The sequence below is a fragment of the Phyllopteryx taeniolatus genome, chromosome 15, assembly GCF_024500385.1.
Source record: "Phyllopteryx taeniolatus isolate TA_2022b chromosome 15, UOR_Ptae_1.2, whole genome shotgun sequence".
In the NCBI taxonomy this organism is placed as follows: Eukaryota; Metazoa; Chordata; class Actinopteri; order Syngnathiformes; family Syngnathidae; genus Phyllopteryx; species Phyllopteryx taeniolatus.
This window is the reverse complement of record NC_084516.1, coordinates 17,714,741-17,736,736: the sequence shown is the minus strand read 5'-3', so window position 1 is coordinate 17,736,736 and position 21,996 is coordinate 17,714,741. Positions and strand designations below refer to the sequence as shown.

At 41.1% G+C, this 21,996-nt stretch overlaps 3 protein-coding genes across 7 annotated transcripts; 1 reads left to right on the top strand and 2 right to left on the bottom strand.

Annotated features, from left to right (window-relative positions):
• Positions 1 to 339: 339 nt before the first annotated feature.
• surf2 (surfeit 2) lies at positions 340 to 4,265 on the bottom strand. Of its 2 annotated transcripts, none has more exons than XM_061799967.1 (6): positions 4,080 to 4,265; positions 3,760 to 3,911; positions 3,521 to 3,624; positions 2,875 to 3,074; positions 2,683 to 2,796; positions 340 to 452 (listed from the first exon to the last, which is right to left on the bottom strand). In XM_061799967.1, exons 1-6 carry the CDS (start codon positions 4,152 to 4,154, stop codon positions 360 to 362), a joined length of 738 nt encoding a protein of 245 aa, XP_061655951.1. In that variant the 5' UTR covers positions 4,155 to 4,265; the 3' UTR covers positions 340 to 359. The 2 variants fall into 2 exon arrangements, with proteins under 2 accessions (XP_061655951.1, XP_061655950.1); XM_061799966.1 differs by having other exon boundaries at positions 2,683 to 2,816; positions 2,886 to 3,074; positions 4,080 to 4,264.
• On the top strand, positions 1,197 to 7,264 carry bbln (bublin coiled coil protein). Of its 2 annotated transcripts, none has more exons than XM_061799979.1 (2): positions 1,197 to 1,459; positions 6,380 to 7,264. In XM_061799979.1, the coding sequence occupies exons 1-2, from the start codon at positions 1,405 to 1,407 to the stop codon at positions 6,607 to 6,609; spliced, it is 285 nt and encodes a 94-aa protein (XP_061655963.1). In that variant the 5' UTR covers positions 1,197 to 1,404; the 3' UTR covers positions 6,610 to 7,264. The 2 variants fall into 2 exon arrangements, with proteins under 2 accessions (XP_061655963.1, XP_061655962.1); XM_061799978.1 differs by lacking the exon at positions 1,197 to 1,459 and adding an exon at positions 4,816 to 5,133.
• Positions 6,864 to 21,287, bottom strand: ciz1a (cdkn1a interacting zinc finger protein 1a). Of its 3 annotated transcripts, none has more exons than XM_061799931.1 (15): positions 21,129 to 21,287; positions 20,532 to 20,739; positions 19,354 to 19,484; positions 17,414 to 17,652; positions 17,234 to 17,339; positions 16,932 to 17,019; positions 15,531 to 15,628; positions 15,238 to 15,422; positions 15,020 to 15,150; positions 13,949 to 14,042; positions 10,054 to 10,167; positions 9,467 to 9,580; positions 9,313 to 9,391; positions 8,678 to 8,799; positions 6,864 to 8,389 (listed from the first exon to the last, which is right to left on the bottom strand). In XM_061799931.1, the coding sequence occupies exons 2-15, from the start codon at positions 20,693 to 20,695 to the stop codon at positions 8,069 to 8,071; spliced, it is 1,986 nt and encodes a 661-aa protein (XP_061655915.1). In that variant the 5' UTR covers positions 20,696 to 20,739; positions 21,129 to 21,287; the 3' UTR covers positions 6,864 to 8,068. The 3 variants fall into 3 exon arrangements, with proteins under 3 accessions (XP_061655915.1, XP_061655917.1, XP_061655916.1); XM_061799933.1 differs by having other exon boundaries at positions 9,467 to 9,556; XM_061799932.1 differs by having other exon boundaries at positions 20,532 to 20,736; positions 21,129 to 21,281.
• Positions 21,288 to 21,996: the final 709 nt, after the last annotated feature.

Genomic DNA, 21,996 nt, shown 5'->3' with positions numbered 1-21,996 from the left:
CAAGGAAAGGAACTTGGAGGGACAGATATTGGCCACACGAAGTTTTGGGAAAGAGTATTGGAGGCCAGACTCACGACAGAAGTGAGGACTTCATGATTCGTTCTGCTGAGGATCTGTATGGAGATGCAGATTTCATCTTCCAGCAGGACCTCGCTCTTGCCCATACCGCTAGAAGCACCAAAACCTGCTTTGATGCCCATGCCATCACATTGCTTGACCGGACTGTGTAACAATCATAACTTGGGAGAGCCTGACTTTCACATGAAGAAATTACATATGTTCGGGATGTATTATTGTGTAGAAACTGTTTTTCTACTGCACCCAATAAAAGACAAGGAATGAAAATATACTTTTATGATTTACTTTCGATTCCACACTTTCACAGATTTCTTATTACAGCTTTTCCTGTTGTTGTTTTTTAATTTCTTCTGAGGGCTGCCACCACCCTGGACCTAGAAGACAGAAATAATAGACATGATTAAAAAGGGACATACTAATTTTATATACGGTTATGTCTGTACAGTCGCACTTAATGATATTGGGGGAAAACGAATCTGTGATATACAGTGCCACCAGAAAACATTCACACCCCTTCACTTTTTCCACATTTTGCTCTGTTACAGACATATTCTAATGCTGATTTGAGTATAGTTGTCTTAAAAACAAAATAAAAAATAATAATAATCGACACAAAATATAACAACAAAGTAAAAAAAAAATTCCAGACAGTTGTGCAAATGTATTGAAAATGTAAACAAGTATTCACACCCTCGGCTTAATATTTTGTTGAAGCCTCTGTGGCAGCAATCACAGCCTCAAGTCTTTTGTGGTGTCCTACCCAATACCAGCTGTAGCGACACCCCCGACATGAAGGAGAACTGCAGCAGATTTTCAAAACAGCGGGCGTGGGTTGCGTATCTTCTCCAGATATAATGCTTGCAATTCAGGCCAAAAAGTTCTATTTTGGTTTCATCAGACCAGAGAATTTTGTTTCTGCAGGTCTTGGAATTTTTCAGGTGTCTTTTGGCAAACTCCGAGCAGGCTGTCATGTGCCTTTTAGTGAGAAGTGGCTTCCATCTTTCTTCCCCGGTTACTCGGCTTGGTGGGACGGGCAGATCCCGGAAGGGTCCTGGTGGTTCAAAACTTCTTCCATTTCCGAATAATCGAGACCACAGTGCTTTCCAGGACCTTCAATGCTGCTGAAGTTCTTTTTGTAACCTTCCCCAGATTTGTCCCTTGACAGAATCCAGTCTCGGAGGTCTGGAGACAATTCCTTAGAGTTCATTGACATGGACTGCCAACTATGAGACCTTACAGAGACAGGTGTGTGCCATTCCAAAGGATGTTCAATCAACTGAGTTTAACACAGGTGGACTCCATTCAAGTTGTAGAAGCATCTCAAGGATGATCAGTGGAAATCAGATGCACCTGAGCTTAAGTTGGAGTGTCATAGCAAAAGGTTTGAATACTTTTATACCCTTTATGCTTGAATGTTAATTTTTTATATATATATACATTTACCCAAATGTCTGAAAATATGTTTTTACTTTGTCATTAAGGGATATTTTATGGAGATTTAAAAAAGAAAAAGAAAACTATACTCAAATCAGACTTCAAACAAGTCTATAACATAGCAAAATGTGGAAAACTTGAAGGGGTGTGAATACTTTCTGGTGGCACTGTATATTGCAATCTTAAAAAATACAGGATAACATACATGTAACGTGAAGACCAGCACACATTTCTCTTTTTCCCTCTGTAGAAAAACTATACTCACTGAAGCACAAATATATTGAGTTATTTGTATGAAGTCTACCTTTATTTAAATGCACTGTAGTATTGAGCAATAGTCCAGCCAGACGAAGTTAAAATAATTTTCATGCCCAGTTATACTGTACAGGCATTAGCACCTTACACTAGTCATTTGTTTTTAATCAACCTATTAGTTTACAGCTACGTTTTAACATGCACCGTATGCAGTAGTATTTCTACATTTGAGTGCATTAGTTTAAACGTGAATTTTGTCCCTTCAATAAATCCGTGGCTCTTCCCCCTCCCCACAAGTGTAATCTGGTGCGACATGCATTCGTTCGTCACATTCTGAAGAGAGAGACACTAAATGCAGGCGTGTAATTGTTTTCTGTGCCCTCTTAATGGTTACCATTTTTAAAAAAAACAAAAACAAAAACAACTTAGTATATAACACTCTAGGCTGCTCCGTGTGTGTTGTTTGATGGGTTATAATTTACCGGAACATTGGTGCAGATTTTATTAGCGTGTCCAACCAGGTCCCTCTGTTAGTCACATGTTAATATTACAGTTGACAATATACCAACATTGCGCTGGACCCTGCGATGTGACTATTGCACACCCGTAAAATGCGATGACAATGCTCAAACAATATATTGTGCACCTTTTAAGTTGTAATTTAAACAAGTAACTTCACCCTACTGTTATGAAACATTGGCTAATGAAGCAAGTTTCACAGTCAATGAACTGACCAAAAAGAAAGATGTTGGTGTTTGGCGATGCGCCACAAAAATGCTTTTATCGTGTTGGTTGCTCGCTTGTTTGCCCACACTTGGGGCTCTGGTTCCCCAAGTAGAGCAAGAAGCAGAAGGGGAGATGGAAAAACACCCAGCAGTATGTTAGGCATATTCAACAGACGTAAATTCTGCAAACCTTTTTACGTTTCTGGATGGCTATTGTGTCCACCTCCATGTCGTCATCCTCATCTGTTTGGAAGTCATCCTCATCCTTGCACTGTTCCGACTCCATGTTCTCCTCGGCTGATTCCTTCAAAGTGAAAACGGATGCTGTGACGGAAAACGGTGTTAACAGATGAACACTTTAAAGTAAATAGTCACAGCATACGAGGGGCTGACAGGGGTAGAGGTCACTCAAGCTGTCTTCCGAGTCACTGTGGTCATCATTGTCACTGGAGGATGGCGCCCATGCACCATTGCCATGTTTGGACTTCCTGCCGTGGTGGACTTCAGCGCTCGTCTCTTTTGGCCTTTTCTGCTGGAGTCTTATTGGAATGAACTCAATGCCCATCTTCACACATTCCTCATCTGGGGCAGCAAAAACAAACAACTCAGTGACAATAAATCAATTATCCATCCAATGTAAGTCAATAGGACTTTAGTAGACACTGGCACAAAGAGAACATGGCAGTCTACTTTTACCTATGGATTAATTGACGGTGAAACGTCTCAATACGTGGCGTATTTGCATATTTGGTTAAAGCTTTTATTGTTCAGGTACATAGCCCATTTGTAATTTGTATGTCATAGTAGGCTTACTATAAAAGATAAAACATTACCAAAAGTAACACAGGCATCAAGTACTTTAGCACGAGATGCAAGTTATAAGGATGTAAGGTTAATCTTTTGTCACTGTTTTTGTGCCTAATATGAAAAATGTAAAGATTAAATAGGAGAAATACTAGAAGTGGATACAACAAGTAAAATAATTAATGACTAGAGATCAGAGGAATAATAGTCGCCCCCCCGCTCACATTTGTCAAGGGCCTTCTTGAAGCGCTTCCCGTTGACGTGTCTTAATACATGGTGTGGCTTCCTGTTGAGGTGTCTGAGGGTCAGCTTACAGAAGAGCTGATTGCTGCATAAGATAACACAAAGCAACGTGTATCATGAGATCATCTTGACTGACGAAGTACTTATGTCATTTCCATGCTAACCAATGGTCAGTATGTTGTGTGTGTGTGTGTGTGTGTGTTTGTGTGAGTGTACTTACGGTTGTTTTGAGCTTGGCACAATGTGTGGTTCATATTGGCCGTAGTTGAACTCAGCTTGGGAGCTCAGTTTCTGATACTTTTTCGCTTTGGTGAAGTTCTGCAGCTCTTCTAGTTTGCATGGGAGTTCATGGCCGTTCAGTGTGCACTTGATCTGAAATAGAATTAAGCTTAATAAACTGACCGTTCGTTTTAGGTCTACACGTTCAATCGTCACAACACGTTCCAAATCATCGCCTGTGACTACAGGTACATTAGCAACGCGGCAACTACTGCTGTGTTAGCTATTCATGTTGTTTTCAGTGCATCAGTGCTTGCTAACCTTTTTGCTCTCAGTCAGCTCGAGAAAAGGGTGGCTTAGTAGGAAAGCCTTCACGTCCGCAGGTAAGTCATCCATAGCTTTAAAACATTCCCAACCTGCAATAAGTCTGATATTTTGATTTGGGGGAACGTCTCTGTAGGAAGTGATTAAGCTGCACGTGTTTCGCCGCGCCGGATCTGACGTAATAAAAGAGCGACATTGAGTGATCTTACGCATTCTTACGTTTAGGCAATGAATATGATCAAATCAGAGGAATATGTCTGATTATATCTTTGCGGTGGCAGGATGGAGATTAGACAGTTTATGCAATATATACGCGATGTACTCGAATGAACATGGTAATGGTCAGTGTTTTTTTTTTTTTTAATTAATTAATATTTCATCCCTATCTGATCGCTATTCGTACTTATAAACAAAAGTGTGGGCGCTTTATTATTGTGCCAAGGTTAAAAAATAAAAATAAAAAAATGACTGGTGTCAGATCATTTTCGCATTTTCGGTCAGGTGACATGTTAATACCAAAGATGGTGAATATCAGACAAACCATTTTGTTCATATTTTCAAATACACTGTTAAGGGAAGGCCTTGATTTATAATAACACAAGACTGATTCTACACAAACGAAACACATTTTAACAGCATAAGACAGTTACAGTCCTTTAAATATAGAATTAACGTTACTTTGGTGACCCACTTCGTTCTCGTTCATGTGTGGAGTTACGCCTCTTCTTGCTTTACAATCTTTGCGAGCAAAGTAAATCCCCTTCGTTACGCAAATTAATACATTACAGTACAATACAATATGTAGTACAGTATTGACGTCTCATCTAGAGCTAAAATAAGACTATCGTAACTAGTGTGCAACACTTTTATTCGTCTTTTTCTGAGTTGTTGTATTGCGAATGGTCGTTCGGTGTCTACGTCAATTGTAAACTGTGGAATATAGTAAACTAAGATAACGGTAGCATTAGTAGAATGTCTGGACCAAATGGAGATCCTGACATGACCATTGACGATGGCATCATCGAGGACGGCGACGAATTTAATGACGAGGGTAACAAAGACATTTTCCAATTTTTTCCCCCCATTCAAGTCACGTGAAGCGACGTAAAAAAAAAAAAAAGTCCTTTCATATAATTTATATTGCAGGACTTTTCCCCTCAAATTTGTTGTTTTAATGTTGACGTTTTTTTCCCTACGATTTGCTCATTTAAAATGCATAATTTGAAAGTTTACATTTTGATTCATATATCTCATTTAATTATTTGTTGATTGAGTTCTTGTGATTATAAACAATATATTAGCAAAATAAAAAAAATAACACATTTATTACCAAAGCAAATTAATAGACAAATCAGTGAAAATGACAGTCCCCTCCAAAAGTGTTGGAACGGCAAGGTCAATTCCTTTGTTTTTGTGTACTGAAGACATTTGGGTTTCCAGATCAAAAGATGACTATGAGACAAAAGTTCAGAATTCAGACATTATTAAATTAACTTAAAGTGAATAATATTGAATATTTGGTAGCATAACTCTTACTTGCAATAACTGCATCAAGCCTGCAACCCATTGACTTCACCAGACTGTTGCATTCTTCATTTGAAATGCTTTTCCAGGCCTTTACTGCAGCCTCTTTCAGTTCTTGTTTGTTTCTGGTGGTTTCACCCTTCAGGAGGTAAAATACATGCTCTATTGGGGTAAGGTCCGGTGATTGACTTGGTCAGTCTAAGACCTTCCACTATTCCCCCACCTCCCTGATGAAGTCCTTTGTTGTGTTGGCAGTGTGTTTTGGGTCATTGTCTTGTTGCATGATGAAGCTTCTCACGATTAGTTTGGATGCATTCTCTCTGTAAATTGCCATAAAACAAATTTTTTGTAGACTTCAGAATTCATTCTGCTGCTACCATCATGAGTAACATCATCAATAAAGACTAGTGAGCCTGTTCCAGAAGCAGCCATGCGAGACCAATTTATGACAAGCCATGGTTCACAGATGAGCTTGTGTGTTTTGGATCATATGCAGATCCTTTCTTTCTCCATACTTTGGCCTTTCCATCACTTTGGTAGACGTTAATCTTGGTCTCATCAGTCCATAAAAAAAAAAAAAATGTTCCAAAACTGTTGTGGCTCATCTCTGTACTTCTTTGCAAAATCCAATCTTGCCTTCTGATTGTATTCTATTATATTTTGTATCTGTCCATGCAAAAAAAAAACAAAAAAAACTAGAAAATAAATTCCAGGGTAAAACTGTGCCCACCACTCGTGAGTACCTAATGTTATGAAACATTGTTATTGCACAGAGTTTGTAGCCATTAACTCCATGCTGGACCAGATCAACTCGTACCTGGACGCCCTGGAGGAGAGAAATGACGCCCTCAACAGCAAAATGCACGAACTCCTTGAGTCCAATCGGCAAGCCCGGCAGGAGTTCAGAGCCCAGCTCCAGGAGCGACGGCCCGGGGACGATCGCTCCTCTTCGCCAGGCATTGAGGAGGACCACGATGAAGACACGAGAGAGGCTCGCAACTGAACAGTGACACCAGTTACAATGCGAAGAATCTTTCCTTAAGCAAGATACTTTTAAGAGCGTATATTAAATCTCTGGTTCTGAATATTCCCCCTAAATGTGATTCCTTGTGATAACACAAGAGGCCATCTTCCCAGTTTGCCTGCATTGTTGTCTCTGTAATGTATGTGTGTCAAAATTATGCCGTAATGTTTATTTTCTCTGTTCATGCTGTCTGGAAAACGAAAAAAAAAAAAAAAAAAAAGTTTACACCAGTGTTGGGAAATGAGACATTTTAATATAAATCAAAATGACATCAAAAAAATACATTCAGCATTTTAGAAAACATCTTGATTTCAGTTTTGTCTGTAGCTGAATAAAAATAGTCATAAGAAACAAGATTTGTTTTGAAATCACATCATTCAGAGCTACAATATATATCTTCCTGCGGACAAAAACAATGGAGGGGGGCGGGGGCTTGTGCTAATCATGTGCCTGGTCATCAGGGTGATGTCAAGCTTTGCTACATATGAGCAAGACTTTGGCTCTAAATAACTACAACTGAGGATGAAATGTTTCCGGAACAGTTAAGAAAAAGGAAGTGATGCATTAGTGAACCCCTTTCATAACAGAATGGTGCAAAAAGTGAAGCCAAAATAAACTGTGTGTGGTTTAAGAAGCAGTCTCAAGCCTTTTTTCGTCCATCAAATATCAAAACTTCACTAAATAACACCTAGAATGTGACACCAAAATGCCACTAATAAACACTGATGGTCAAATGTGATTTGAAACACATCATGACATACAAGCAGTCTTGTGAGCAGCATAAATCTGCCTGGATGGACAAGCTTTCAAATAAAGCTGTACAGACACAATGGAGGGGAACACAAAGTCGTTTCGTGTACCCTAGTGGCATCTTACAGGCATTGGTGAGTACTCAAAAACGGTTGCTCATGAAATTTGTATATATATTTGTTTACCCTTTTTGCTTGTATCAGATGGGTAGGATTAGTCATGTAGTTGATATTATTTAAAAATCCACAAAAAGCAAATACACTTGGGGAATAAATTCTTTTAGTAGTTCACTGTGCTGACATCTTGAGAGAGTTTCTGGTTTAGATACCGAAGTTTTTTGTTTTTTTTTTCCCGGACATTATGGTTAAAATACAAATCGTACATCTTTTGGGGAGTTTGACTTTTGAGCGTCCAAAAGTACTAGTAACAAATAATTTTCCTTTAGTTCCCACAAGTGTATATCAATTTAAGGAACCCTTCCTTGCAAATAAATGTGTCAATAATATAGAGTATGTATTAATTTTTGCCCTTTGAATCCACAATTTAATTTTGTCTCATTGGGATTGGGCTAATTTTTCCTCACCTTGAAATAGTCCATCCCATCATTTTTCGGTGACATGCTCCACCATAACATTTAAGATTAAATGGAGAGATTCTTTGAGGAGGTGTCAAGTCTGTCATCCGTCCATCAGCGCCTGTTTGCGGCCCTACCGGACCTGCGCCTGGTGTTTGGCTTCGGCAAAGCATTTTCATTGTTTTCTTCATTGGTGTTGTCATTGGAGGCTGGCAGATCAGTGCTGTCAGCAGGGAGCTTGGCTGGAGCCTTCGACGTTTGACAAGTGCCGGGCTCCTCTGCATTGTCCTGGAGCTGGTTTTCTGTACTGCTGAGTTTTGATACTGAGTCTGCGTTACTGGAGGGGCAATCACCTTCCAGAGAGTCTGTGGTAGTTCCTGTTAAAGACGTGCGGTTGTTGTTGCCGGTGTTTTCATCGAGCGATTCTTTATGTTTCTGAGGACGACAGTACAAACAAGCAGACCATTTTTAGTGTGGCGCAGCGGACAAAACGTGTAACACAAACTAATAATTATCTAAAAATGTCCCCTTTAAAGTGTTCTCGGCTATTTGCTGACAGAATGTAGCCTGCTACATTATCAATTTATCTCAAGATATCGGCAAAGTGTCCATCTGCTTACATTGTCGTGACCCATTAAAGAGTGTGATGTCGTCAACTAATTTGGACCAAAGAAAGACAACTATAAGTGTGAGAGCACCCTTAGATGACTGCTAATATCTTACCTTGAGGTTGTCAAAGTGTTTGAGGGACTTGCAGTGTGTGTGTAATGCCGACGAGTCAAAATGGTAGAACTTGTTGCAGAGTTGGCAGATGAAACCGGCCACGGGCACAAAGAAGCTGGACCCTGTGGAAAGAAAAAACAAAACCCATGGTTTTGCTTTCGAAGCATCAAGGAGCGGGTAATGTTGCAATTAAGAGAATTGAGATCTAGCCATTGAGTCGTAATTGACCTAACTGTCATGGGTGTGTGTTCTGGTTGTTGTCTTCCCCCTGTCTCGTACACACCTGCTCCTGAGAGCATCTTCCCCACCCTAATTAACCTCGTGTCTCATTCTTTCTGGTCGCCAGTTCATTGTACCTTGTTGGCACGTTCCAGCATTCCTTGTTTCCACGTCACCGACTCATAGTAAAACTAGACCCTGTTCCGATTAATGACCTTGCCTCTTTGCCTCACGTTTTTGGGATACTGTTGCCTTTTCGGATTGCCTGCCTGTGTACCGACCTCTGCTTGTTTATTAAAACTCTCTTTTGTGAAACTGTCAATGTGTATTGGAGTCGTGCATTTAGGGTCCTGTACTCTGTTCCGATCATGACGCGTAACATTTTGTCAAAAGGTCCAATTAAACTCGTGGCTCACCGTAGATGGTGTCAGGGTCGTAATGCTCATCACTCGCCATGTCCTTCAGAGTAACCTCTCTACCTGAGCTCCATCCATCCTGCCATAGAAAGTCAATGGTATGTTTACAACATTTGATTTGAAAAAACGATCATGAAAAGCGACAAAAAGGTACCTGGTTCTCAGGGAAGTCTTCTTCATCCGGGTCGCGCCTATCATCCTCCTCCTTCTCTTCCTCCAAGTCAAAACCGTCTTTGTCCAGCAACTTGGATGAAGTGACAGAGTTTTCCTGTCAACACGCACGTCGGCGGTAAGCGACAGACATGAAAGGGTTTTGACCTAAGGCCGGGCGATAAAGCCTCAAAATAAAATCGTGTCATACGTAAAACAATGTGAAATAATTCTACTAATGCTGCATGTTTCTCAGTAGAAGCTTTTCCTTCTGTGCTACTTGTTTTGGTTTCGACAGTCTTTAAACATGCTTTGCAGCAGACTGTTTGTAGCTCATTCTCTGACGCTGCAAACCTAAACTAAAATGACTGATAAAATGACACTCAATGGTAAACTATATCCTCTCTCTTTTCACTGCCATGTCTTCAATAATAATAGGGCGTGTCAAGCCTCTTGGGGGGATAAAAATCCAAATTTTCGGGTTTAAAAAAAAAATTAAAATCTATGTGACCCCAATGAATGATATATCGATTCAATCGATTAATCGCCCCACCCTTGTTTGACTCTTATTTAGGGAATGCCCTCAGATACCTTCTCTAATCTCTGGCGGTGCTCCTGGGACTGTAAGTGTGCCACAAATAGCTTGGAGCTCCTGAAGTGTTTCTTACATACGCTGCAGGACGACACAGCTGCTCTGCTCGCAAACTGAAGACAGAAGGACAAGAAACACTTTATAGATTATTTATATTTATTTTTTTTGTTTAGTAAATTATGTTTTGCATTTTGTTTCATGAATCAGAGGAGGGTACTGATAACTGTATTGATCGAATTTTAAAGGTTGAGAATTTTCTCACCCATGTGAAAATTACCTATGGACAACGTTATTTTGTGCAGTATTTTAAAATAACCGGCAGAGGGTGCAATTAAGCTCAAAGGAGCATGCGTCCTAAATAACATGAATTCCTACTTTTGATTTATTTGCCTTTGCAAATACAAATATTGACAGTTTTCTGCACCATTGCAAAATAGCCTACGACATTACTATTATTTCCTAATTCTCTAATAACATAAACACAGAAAATATCCATACAGTATACAATACTGTAATTGTTTAAGTACTGTACATGCTTTCCTTGGTTAAAATGTGACATTGCCCGACGAGGTAATTGACATACTGTTGAGTATCCCCGCCATACATTTGTGCTGTTTTTTTACAGCCCTAAGAAGCCACCCTAAAGTTTTGGTTCCGCTAAGGCCCATTACACACAAAGATAATTGGGCTGTTTTTGTTCTGATTTTGCCCCTTCCCAACCAAAGACGACTAATGCCAAACTATCTCATGCCATATAAGATTATTCTAGGGTTAGGGTTAACCCTAAGATTATCCTGTGGTCTGAGGTGTGGTAAGTGTGAATCTGTCCGAATAACAGGATCCAAAACAGGTCGGGCTCCGACAATCTTAAATATTAAACTTATTCAATATTTATGACCAAAAATCTTCCTGTGTGTGGCTGAAGCGGAGTACTCCTCAGTGCAAGACACATGAAAGCCCGCATGGAGTTTGCTTATGAAACAAACAAAAACAAAAACAAAAAACACCTGAAGGACTCCAAGATGGTGAGAAATAAGATTCTCTGGTCTGATGAGACCAAGATATAAACTGTTCGCCATAATTCTAAGTGGCGTGTGGAGAAAACCAGGCACTGCTCATCACCTCTCCAATACAGTCCCAATAGTAGGGCATGGTGGAGGCAGCATCATGCCGTGGGGGTGTTTTTCAGCTGCTGGGAAAGGACGACTGGTTGCAATCGAGGGAAAGATGAATGCGGCCAAGTACAGGGATATCCTGGACGAAAACCTTCTCCAGAGTGCTCAGAACCTCAGAATGGGCCGAAGGTTCACCTTCTAAAAAGACAATGACCCTAAGCACACAGCTAAAATACTGAAGGAGTGGCTTCAGAACAACTCCGTGACTGTTTTTGAATGGCCCAGCCAGAGCCCTGACTTAAACGCAATTGAGCGTCTCTGGAAAGACCTGAAAATGGCTGCCCACCAACGTTCGCCATCCAACCTGACAGAACCGGAGAGGATCTGCAAGGAGGAATAGCAGATGATCCCCAAATCCAGGTGTGAAAAACTTGTTTCATCATTCCCCAAAAGGCTCATGGCTGTATTTGCTCAAAAGGGTGCGTCTACTAAATACTGAGCAAAGGGTCTGAATACATATGGCTGTGTGATATTTCAGTTTTTCTTTTTTAATAAATCTGCAAACATTTCAACAATTCCGTTTTTTTCCCCCTGTCAATATGGGGTGTTGTGTGTACATTCATGTGGGGAAAAAATGAACTTAAATGATTTTAGCAAATGGCTGCAATATAAAAAAGTGAAAAATATAACAGGGTCTGAATACTTTCCCACTGCACATAAGTATTCACAGCCTTTGCCACGAAGCTCAAAATTGAGTTCAGGTGTATCATGTTTCCACTGATCAGCGGTTTCTACAGCTTATTTGGAATCCACCTGTGGTAAATTCAGTTGATTGGACATGATTTGGAAAGGCACACCCCTGTCGATATAAGGTCCAACAGGTGACAGTGCATGTCAGAGCACAAACCAAGCATGAAGTCAAAGGAAATGTCTATAGACCTCCAAGAAAGGATTGTCTCAAGGCACAAATCAGGGTAATGGTACAGAATGATTTCTGCTGCTTTGAAGGTTCCAATGAGCTCAGTGGCCTCCATCATCTGTAAATGGAAGAAGTTTCGAACCACCAGGACTCTTCCTAGAGCTGGCCCCCGTCTTAAGTGAGCAATCATGGAGAAGGGCCTTAGTCAGGGGGGTGACCAAGCACCCGATATTCACTCTGTAAGAGCTCCAGCGGACCTCTGTGGAGAGAGGAGAACCTTCCAGAAGGACAACCATCTCTGCAGCACTCCACCAATCAGGCCTGTATGGTAGAGTGGTCAGACGGAAGCCACTCCTAAGTAAAAGCCACATAGCAGCCCACCTGGAGTTTCCCAAAAGGCACCTGAAGGACTCTCAGACTGTGAGAAAGAAAATTCTCTAGTCTAATGAGACAAAGATTGCACTCTTTGGCGTAAATGCAAAGGCGTCATGTTCGGAGCAAACCAGGCACTGCTCACATCACCTGACTAATACGATCCCTACAGTGAAGCATGGTGGTGACAGCATCATTCTGTGGGGATGCTTGTCAGCGGTGGGAACTGGCAGACTAGTCAGGATTGAGGGAAAGATTAATGCAGCAATGTACAGAGACATCCTGGATGAAAACCTGCTTCAGAGTGCTCTGGAACTCAGACTGCGGCGAAGGATTACCTTCCAACAGGACAACGACCCTAAGCACACAGCCACGAAAATGAAGGAGTGGCTTCAGGACAACTCTGTGAATGTACTTGAGTGACCCAGCCAGAGCCCAGACTTGGATCTGATCAAACATCTCTGGAGAGATCTGACGATGCCTGCGCACTGACGCTCCCCATCCAACCTGATGGAGCTTGAGAGGAGCTGCAAAGAGGAATGGGTGAAACTGCCCAAAGATAGGTGTGGCAAGCTTGTGGCATCAAATTAAAAAATACTTGAGGCTGTAATCACTCCCAAAGGTGCATCAGGAAAGTATTGAGCAAAGGCTGTGAATACCTTTTTTATTTGTAATAAATTTGCAAAAATGTAAAAAAAAAAAAAAAAAAAAACAATAAGAATCATGTTGTCATTATGGGGTGTTATGTGTAGAATTTTGAGGGGGGGAAATGAATTTATTCCATTTTGGGATGAAGCTGTAACATAAAATGTGAAACGCTGTGAATACTTTCCGGATGCACTGTACATCATTACATGCACGCACTCCATAACGTGCTTCACCTTCAGGTAATTTTACACGGATACATCTGTTTTCGTTGCAAAATCTTTCATACACGTTTCGCAGACTACTGGTGTTTCCAAATGATAGACGTTACATGGCCTTTTTGAGACTCTTTCTTGCTTGCTAGTTGCTAGGATGTCCTCCATATTGTCGCCGCGCAACTCCACGGGGCAAAGAAATCTTGCGGACTAGCAAAAAAAATTAAATCGATGATCCCCATTTTCCATATTGAGCATTAATAAAATATTGATCAAATCAAGCTTTTCGATATCACCCAGCACTAGTGGGGAGGCGTCAACTGCCTTTTTTTGTTATTTGCGGTAGGACTCAGTCCTTATCCCCCTGCCCCCCTTTCACACTGCCCGTCAAAGCATACTTTTACCCCATGTCAGTGGTCTGTGTAAAAGGTACAGAATGGGGTATTTATGTCGACCCACACATTTTCTGGGTTCTGAGGTAGTAGCAGAGCCATAACAGAGGTTGCACAGCGCCTGTGTCTAAGAGAATTCCACAAGGCCGGGACAGGGTTGTGAAACATAAAACCTGGCTGCTATTTTCGTCAAGGCCTTTCCTAGTTTCATTATGAAAACCAGCAATAGAACTTACTTTGTGCTCCTCTGTGCGCCGATGGTCCGAGATACTGGTGGAGTAGTGAACACAACAGGTGGCACACCAGCGCTGCGTGTCTGCTTTTTTCTCTCTTTTCGGGAAAACGAAAACAGTAATTACAGAATAGAAGACTCCCTAGACATACACTTTATTGCCAAAAGTATTCGTTCACCTGCCTTGATTCACATATGATATTCAGTGATATACCATTCTAAATCCATATTGTTCTACCCTTTACAGCTAAAACAGCTTAACCTCTTGTGGGAAGAGTTTCAACAAGGTTTAGGAGTGAGCTTAAGGCAATTTTTGCCCATTCTTCCAGGAGCATATTTATGAGGTCACACACTGATGTTGGACGAGAAGGCCTGGCTCACTGTCCACTCAAAATCAACCCAACAGTGTTCTTCCAGGTTGAGGGTAGGACTCTGTGCAGGCCAGTCAAGTTCATCCATACCAAATTCTCTTATCCATGTCTTTATGGACCTTGATTTGGGCACTAGTCTATATACATGTTGGAACAGGAAGGGGTAACCCCCAAACTGTTTGACTGTTCAAAATCTCTTGCTAAGATGAAGCATTCAGATTTCCTTTCACTGGAGCTCAGGGACTAATATTTTGGACATTTCCAACTTTCTGGGTTCAGTTCGGAGATGCCCCCCTTCTGTTCCAACTCGAATATGCATCAGTGCACACATCAAGGTTCATAAAGACAAGGACGAGAGCGTTTGATGTGGATGAACTTGACTGGCTTGCACAATCCGGACCTCAACCCTATAGAGCACTTTTGGATGAATGAGAGCAGAGTCTGAGAGCCAGGCCTTCTCGTCCAAATTCAGTGTGTAACCGCACAAATGAGCTTCTGGAAAAATGGTCAGAGTCCCATAAACACACTCCCAAACCTTGTGGAAAGCCTTTCCAGAAGAGTTTAAGATGTTACAATTGCAGAGGATGGACCGATGTCATATTAAACCATACGGATTAAGGATGGGATGTCACTTGAATTCATATCCAAATCAAGGCAGGTGAGTGAATTCTTTTGGCAAGATAGTGTAAATGAGCGAAACATACCCATCTTTACTGGTCCCCTGTAGAGTCTCGTGCAATCGTGGCAGCAGTGTGACCAGGCAAGCGTTGCTCATATGCTGAATCTCCATCATCCTCTGCTGGTGGGAAACGCTGTTCATATGACTCCTAAAGTTCTTTGAAAAGACAAACACAAACACACACACAGAGAGAGATAAAGAGAGGCTAATAGCTGAATGAATATTAACTCAAGTTTGACATACTTCCTGACTGTGGCAGGTAATGGTGCAAAGGTAGCAGTAGAACTTGTTGACACCCTCTGCGGCACTCCCCTCTGCTTCCTGTTTGTCTGATGGCTCACCATCACCCACGAGGGTGGCATGGCACTCCTCCACTCCCTCAGCAGGTCCTGAACTTGGTGTCAGGCCTCTTTCCTCTAGAAGGCAGTCTAGGACCATAAAGATGGAATACTGGAACTCAGTCCACAAATAAATGTGACTTTAAAAAGGTACGTTATTTAGTTCATGTGGTTTCAGTTAGTGCTCGCGTAATTCACCATCAAGCTGGCTGCCTTCTATGTTACATTCTGAAACGAGATTATCGCCATCTGAATTTGCAGTGTTGAGAACAGCATCCTCTTTAGGCTCCTCAGACCTGATTGAGCACAAATGAGAAAAAACAAACTGCTATAAGGAAGAAATGATACAAAGAACACATCTTTTACACAGAGACCGCATAAAATGAAGACATTTTGCTGCAACTGTGTGCCCTTTCACAGCGACAGTACCTTTTAGTGTGTGACAATATCAGTGGCAGTGTCTAAGTTAACATCAGTAAACTAATTAGATCATTGTAGCCGCGTTTCCGAATTAATACAAAATGCACTAGCGGATCAGCTCTTGTCGCCGATGTTACGTGTGCTTCGCGGTTCCACTTGGGACCACAACTAGGGCTCAGACCCGCAGCACCTCAACGGTAAAATATAGAAGACCAATTTCAGAATTTTTTTTTACAAAAAATGTGAATGTACAAATTCTGATGTTGCTGTGTGTGTGTGTACATGCACAGTCAAAACTACAAAAAAAAAAAAAAAAAAAAAAAATAGAAAATCTGCAATTTACTGCACAGTGTTTTCTCAAGTTATAAGTGAGCTGAAATATCCACGGTTAGGCAGACAGTGCCAGACAAATACTACAACACATGAGAGCTGTTGGTTTTGTTCATCTAAATGTAAACAAGAGTAGCACGCCGTTGCCTTCATGGTCATGTGACTTTGTGTCGTTTGATTGGTGAACTTGACTTAAACGGCACTAGTGCTTAAATTAGATGACGCAAACAGCGCCCGATGCAGATGTCGAAGTCGTAGTCTCGCGCACGAAATAGTTGATAAATAAGCAATAATTGATAAATAAAAATAGCGAGTGACATTTAGATCATTATAACATAGTAAAAGTACCGTGACTTACTCACAGCAGAAGCGGTGGAAGTTATTTTCTGGTCTCGTCAACTCCTGTGACTTCGAGCGCACAGGCGGAACCTCAGGCCGCCGCGGAGTAATATTCACAATTACAGCTGTGTGTTGATGGTGGATGTGTGGAATGGCTCTAACTGCCAGTGTTCAAGGAGTACGAAACAGCTTGTGACGTCAGCGGCGGCAACCCCCCCCCCCCCCCCCCCCCCCCCAGGAAAAACTCATCGAAACTATACGATTCACATAAATAGCCTATTTTGAGTTCAAAATGGCAAATTTCGTCGAAAGGCGACTGATTTGCATGTATGGTTACGGCTCTAATACTACTTCCAAAGGTGGAAAATTGACGGTTGACTTATCACCCCATTCTGTGATGAGAAAAATTACATATTTTACAGGCCACGCCACAGTGGCTACTGTCAAGATGTTCATGAGAAGACTCTGGGTCAGAATTGTACGATGCTGCAATTCAAATCTTTGCCCCACCCTTCCATCCTCTGCCTCTTCACTGCAGGTTCTTCAAGCTGTTCCTCAAAGCTCTGTGCAGATCCATCGACCCATTCCAGAACACCATCTGTGGGTCACAGCCAAACATATATAAACACTGACTGAAAACGCTGTATCAAGCTTTGTCATTGAAAGATAATAATGCTCTGTTGTCAGAGAGCGGTATTCATTTAACAATGATTATTATCGTGGTTGTCGTCAATGCATAATACTCAGATTTCATGATCGACAAGGACCCACTTTCTTTCCAAAGCAAGTACTTCCTGAATTTACACATCTACCTGGTTCAGTTGTCCTGTCCTTGTTAACTGCTGGAATGTCAGCTGTACGCCCGTCTGCCATCTGCTCGCTGTCACTTTTCTTGTCCGACTGCGGAACAACGGCATCCTACACAGAGATGGTTAAGACACTAGTATTTCGTCACTGATAATAATTATTATTAAAACTGCTGCTGTTATTACTGTGCTGGTGGCGGTAACAGAGGAAGTGGTGGCCGTGCTTGTGCCGGCCGCGCTGGTGGTTAGGGCGGGATTATTGTAGAAGCGAGGGTGAGGGTGGAAGGGCCGGGCAGCAGCAGGGAAACCCATGAGGGGGGACTTCATTGCCATGCCAATTGGTACCGGCCCCAGCAGAGACCTGTTTGTCGCCGTGAAGAATTGACGGAACTGTTGTCCGGCCATTCCAAAGCCCCGCATGTTACCTAAGGAAACAGAACATGAGACATGACATGCATGTATATCTTTAAGTGTACGGTCAGGTCCATAAATATAGGGACATTAACAATTCTCATCTGTTTGGCTCTAAAAACCACCATAATGGATTTGAAATGAAACCAACATGTGCTTTAACTGCAGACTTTCAGCTGTAATTTGATGGTATTAACATTCAAACCAGGTGAATTGTGTCGGATTTAAAGGAGTTTGTATATGTGCCTCACACTTTTTAAGGGACCAAAACTAATGGGACAATTGGCTGCTCAGCTTTTCCACGGACAGGTGCGTGTTATTCCCTTATTATAGCAATTACAAGGAGCAGATAAAAGGTTTAGAGTTCATTTCAAGTGTGCTATTTGCATTTGCAATTTGTTGCTGTCAACTCTGAATTCAAGATCCAAAGACCTGTCACTATCAGTGAAGGAAGCCATCATTAGACCGAAAAATTAAACAAACCTATCAGATGGATGGCCAAAACATTAGTTTTGGCCAAATCAACTGTTTGGAACATTCTTAAAAAGAAAGAACACGATGGTGAAGACTGCAACACCAAAAGATGTGGTCTATGACCAAATAATTATTTCCCCGGTGAAGAAAAACCCTTTACAACCATTGGCCAGATCAAGAACACTCTCCACAAAGTAAGTGTATGTGTGTCAAAGACAACAACCAAGAAAAAAACTTCACCATACTGAACACACAGACTTCGCCACAAGAAGTAAACCATGAGTGACCCTCAAAAACAGGAAGGCCAGATTAGAGTTTGCCAAACAAGCCTCTGCAGTTATGGAACAACATCCTATTGCAAAACAACATCGAAAAATCCCTTTGGAGTTCTGGAACGACATCCTGTGGACAGATGAGACAAAGACAAATTTGTTCAAGAGTGATGGGAAAAGAAGAGAAGAGGATGGAGAAGGAAAGGAACTGGTCATAATCCAAAACATACCACCTCATCAGTGAAGCTTGGTGGTGGTTGTGTCATGACGTGGGTATGTATGGCTGCCAATGGAACTGCTTCCTATGTATTTATTGAGGATATGACGGCTTAAAAGAAAACTGTAGTATGAATTCTGAAGTGTTTCGGGCCATATGCGCTTATAATCAGCTAAATGTTATAGAACCCCTTTGAAAGTGCTTCACAGTGCAAATGGATGACCCGAAGCGTCAGTGAAAGCAACCAGAGTTTTTTAAAGCAAAGAAGTGGAACGTTATACAATTGCAGAGTCAATTATGTGACCTGAATCTGATTGCTGGAGACAAAACTTAAGGGAAAATACTGCAAGAACTGACTACAGTTGCAGTAGAGGCCTCCCAGAGCATCACCAGGGATGAAATCCGGCATCTTTTAATGTCTATGCATTCCAAACTTCAAGCTGTAATTGAGTCCAACGGATTTTCAACCAAGCACTAAAAAGTGAATGTTTCATTTCATTCTTCATTTATCCCATTACTGTGGGACAAATGTGGGAGGAATACAAACTGTTTTAATTCCTACACCATTCACCTAATTTGGATGTAAATACCCTCAAATTCAAACTGAATGTCTGCAGTCAAAGGACATCTTGTTCTCGTCAGTTCATATCCATTGTGCTAGTGTTTCGAGCCAAAAAGATGAGCATTTTATCAATGTCCCAATATTTATGGACCTGACCTGGCTGTAGGTGTTTTTTTTCCCCAAGCTTCACCTTGCATCTGCTGCATCATTAAGGCTCCCTGGAGCATAGGATTGGGGCTGATAATGGTGGTCTGGGTTGCCTGGCACAGGTTGACCATTCTGGGAGGAGGCGCCGCTGTATGTGGAGGCACAGGGATGGCTCTGGCAACAACAACAACAACAATTTCTATGACATGGAAAGAGGTTGAGCTTCAGTCAGGCTAACTGTTGAATTGCAACAGATTCATAGATTCCCAGAAATACAAATGGATATTAAGATTGGAAAGAAAAATATAAACATGAAAAAGAAAATCAATTCAATGGTCCTGAGATCACACTCATAATATTTCAATCTATTCAAGTGAAACTACAATTTCAAAAATGTTTACATAAGTTACTCATCACATTCTGAGTAGTCGTTTTACATTTATTACCATTATAACATGTTTTTTGTCATATTTGGTAATAATACAATTAGCCTCATTAAATTACAACTTTTCTAACTTATTCTCAATAGTATTTCAACTTTATTCCCTTGATTGTATGACTTAAGTATCAGTATGTGTTTCTTTATATGACTATGGTACTCTCACAAAATTACAACTTCCTTCAGATCAGGATTTTCTTTTTTTTTTTTTTTAGACTTTTTTCTTGTAGGATTAATAATTAATTCTCACAATATTTCAATTCAGGTCAGTTTTATTTATCGAACACTTTAAAAAAAAAAAGAAAGAAAGAAAAACAGTGGAAACAAAAGGTGGTAAATAAATACAATTAAATAATCTGACATAAATTTTAAGACAAGTGACCCTAATTTAAAAATGGTTCATTTTGTTTTAAAATTATTTTCAATTCTAACAGGGTTAAAAACAAATAAGACACTAAAACAAGGGCTCAAGTATAATGTTGTGTTGAATGCCAAGAAATTAAAAAAAAATTTAAGGCGTGTTTTAAACATTATTTTGACATTTTTCTCTAACTATTTTGACTTGTTCTCAGATTTAGACTTTATTCTTCCAATTCTGTGACGTTTTTATTTTAGTATATACAGTATATCCTTAACATATCGTGAAATTAACATAAAGAAAATGAATAATGAAATAAAATAGCATAAAATGCAATGAATACAAATGCAAGGGCTGCTTAGTCAGTTTTCCAGTTTACCCGAAGGCCTCACGCAAAGCCCCGCGTTCACGTAGAAAGGCTCACCGTGGTGTCTGGTGATGGTGATGGGCGACATGATGAGCCGGAGCGGGCTGTGGCGGTGGAGGAGGCGGCGGTGGCGGCGGAGGCTGCTGGTGGAAAAGTTGTTGCAACTGCCGCAGGTGCTGGTGGAACTGCTGCTGCTGTTGATGGGTGTGCGGGTTGAACATAACGAGCTCTACTTTTAGCTCAACAGTTGTGCTTGTCAGAGCTTCTGAAAGGGGAAAAGAGGCTAAATGCTAACTGGGCAACTTTCAATGACAGCCGCCTCGAGGACACAACAGGTCGCTTTCATAGGTCGCGATGACAACTTGCTAATGTTAGCAAGTAAGCTAACACAAAGAGCTAACTTGGATTTACTTTGCTTTGCTCAATTAGCCGACGTAACGAAGCGCCTCGAACAGAAAGAAGAGTCGTGTTATCCCTAAAAATGCCATGAAATGGCGACAAGGTACAGAACGAATTAGAATAGCGCCGCCACAAGACAAATAAACAAAGCTAACGTTCGACACCGCTCAGTTAGCTTAGCCTAGCGTAAAATGGGCTAAGTGCACGCTTCTGCTGCTTTATGTCAGACCTCTTCGATACGTCGTCGCCACTTACCTCTCAAAGGAGAAACAATACGACGGTGATTGTTATTTAGATACTTCAAGAGACAATAGCACTGTAAATGCCCCCTCAACGCGGCTGCTACACACTGAACGACAATGGTTTTTCCGGCTCCGAGATGACTGTGCTTTGGCACCCTCTAGCGATTGCCTCCAAAAGGGGAATTTCCTGCTTCGCCTACATTTTGGGACATACAGTATTTTGCCATTTGGCCTCATAATGTCTTTTCGCGTCGTCAGCTCGCGGTCTGAAATGAACAATAAGATGCTGTCTACACTGCCATAACATGCTTATTTTTTAAGATTATAATAATACGAAAGTATTCATGTCCATGGTAGTTAAAATTTCAGCACCATGGACAGATCTGCATCGCAGTCATTGCAACTGTAAGTTATTAGATGTTAGACAGGGGTGGGGCAAAATTAGGTACAGTACTTTCAAAACATTTATTTTACTGCATTAAAAAAATATCCTGGCATCTTTTCCTCCTTGACCTCCTTCTTCCTTCTCTCAAAGTAGCTTTTTATTCTTAAACCCTTACTTCCATCCATCCTTTGCTGAAACCTACCTTTCAGCCTTCCTTACTTTGTCGACCTTTCCTTCCTTCCTTTCTTCCCTCCCTCCAACCTTTCTTCCTTCCTTAATCCCTTCTTTCTCAAGTTCGTCCTTCCTTCTTATTTTCCTCACGCCTTCCTTTCTCGGCTCCTTCATTCCCCCACATTCCTGCTTTTTTTTGTTTTGCTTTCCTTCCAGACCTCCTTCCTTCCCTCAGTATTTTTTCCTCCCTTTTGGAACATAGGCATCAGTCAGCTGTTGTCCCTCAACAACATGGCAGTTAATTATTAACATTTTTTCAAGATAT

Bases quoted from the DNA above. Each gene is read 5' to 3' on its own strand.
- surf2 (XM_061799966.1), bottom strand. From the start codon at position 4,154: ATGGATGACTTACCTGCGGACGTGAAGGCTTTCCTACTAAGCCACCCT. The intron at 3,625-3,759 runs GTAAGTACACTC...TATCTTATGCAG, and splicing joins GTGCCAAGCTCAAAACAACC to CAATCAGCTCTTCTGTAAGC. The intron at 2,817-2,885 runs GTCAGCCCCTCG...TTTCCGTCACAG, and splicing joins CTTGAGTGACCTCTACCCCT to CATCCGTTTTCACTTTGAAG.
- bbln (XM_061799978.1), top strand. From the start codon at position 5,055: ATGTCTGGACCAAATGGAGATCCTGACATGACCATTGACGATGGCATC. The intron at 5,134-6,379 runs GTAACAAAGACA...GTTATTGCACAG, and splicing joins CGACGAATTTAATGACGAGG to AGTTTGTAGCCATTAACTCC.
- ciz1a (XM_061799931.1), bottom strand. From the start codon at position 20,695: ATGTTCAACCCGCACACCCATCAACAGCAGCAGCAGTTCCACCAGCAC. The intron at 10,168-13,948 runs GTAAGTTCTATT...TTCTGTCTTCAG, and splicing joins GGCGCACAGAGGAGCACAAA to TTTGCGAGCAGAGCAGCTGT. The intron at 8,800-9,312 runs GTGAGCCACGAG...TTCTTTCCACAG, and splicing joins CGACCCTGACACCATCTACG to GGTCCAGCTTCTTTGTGCCC.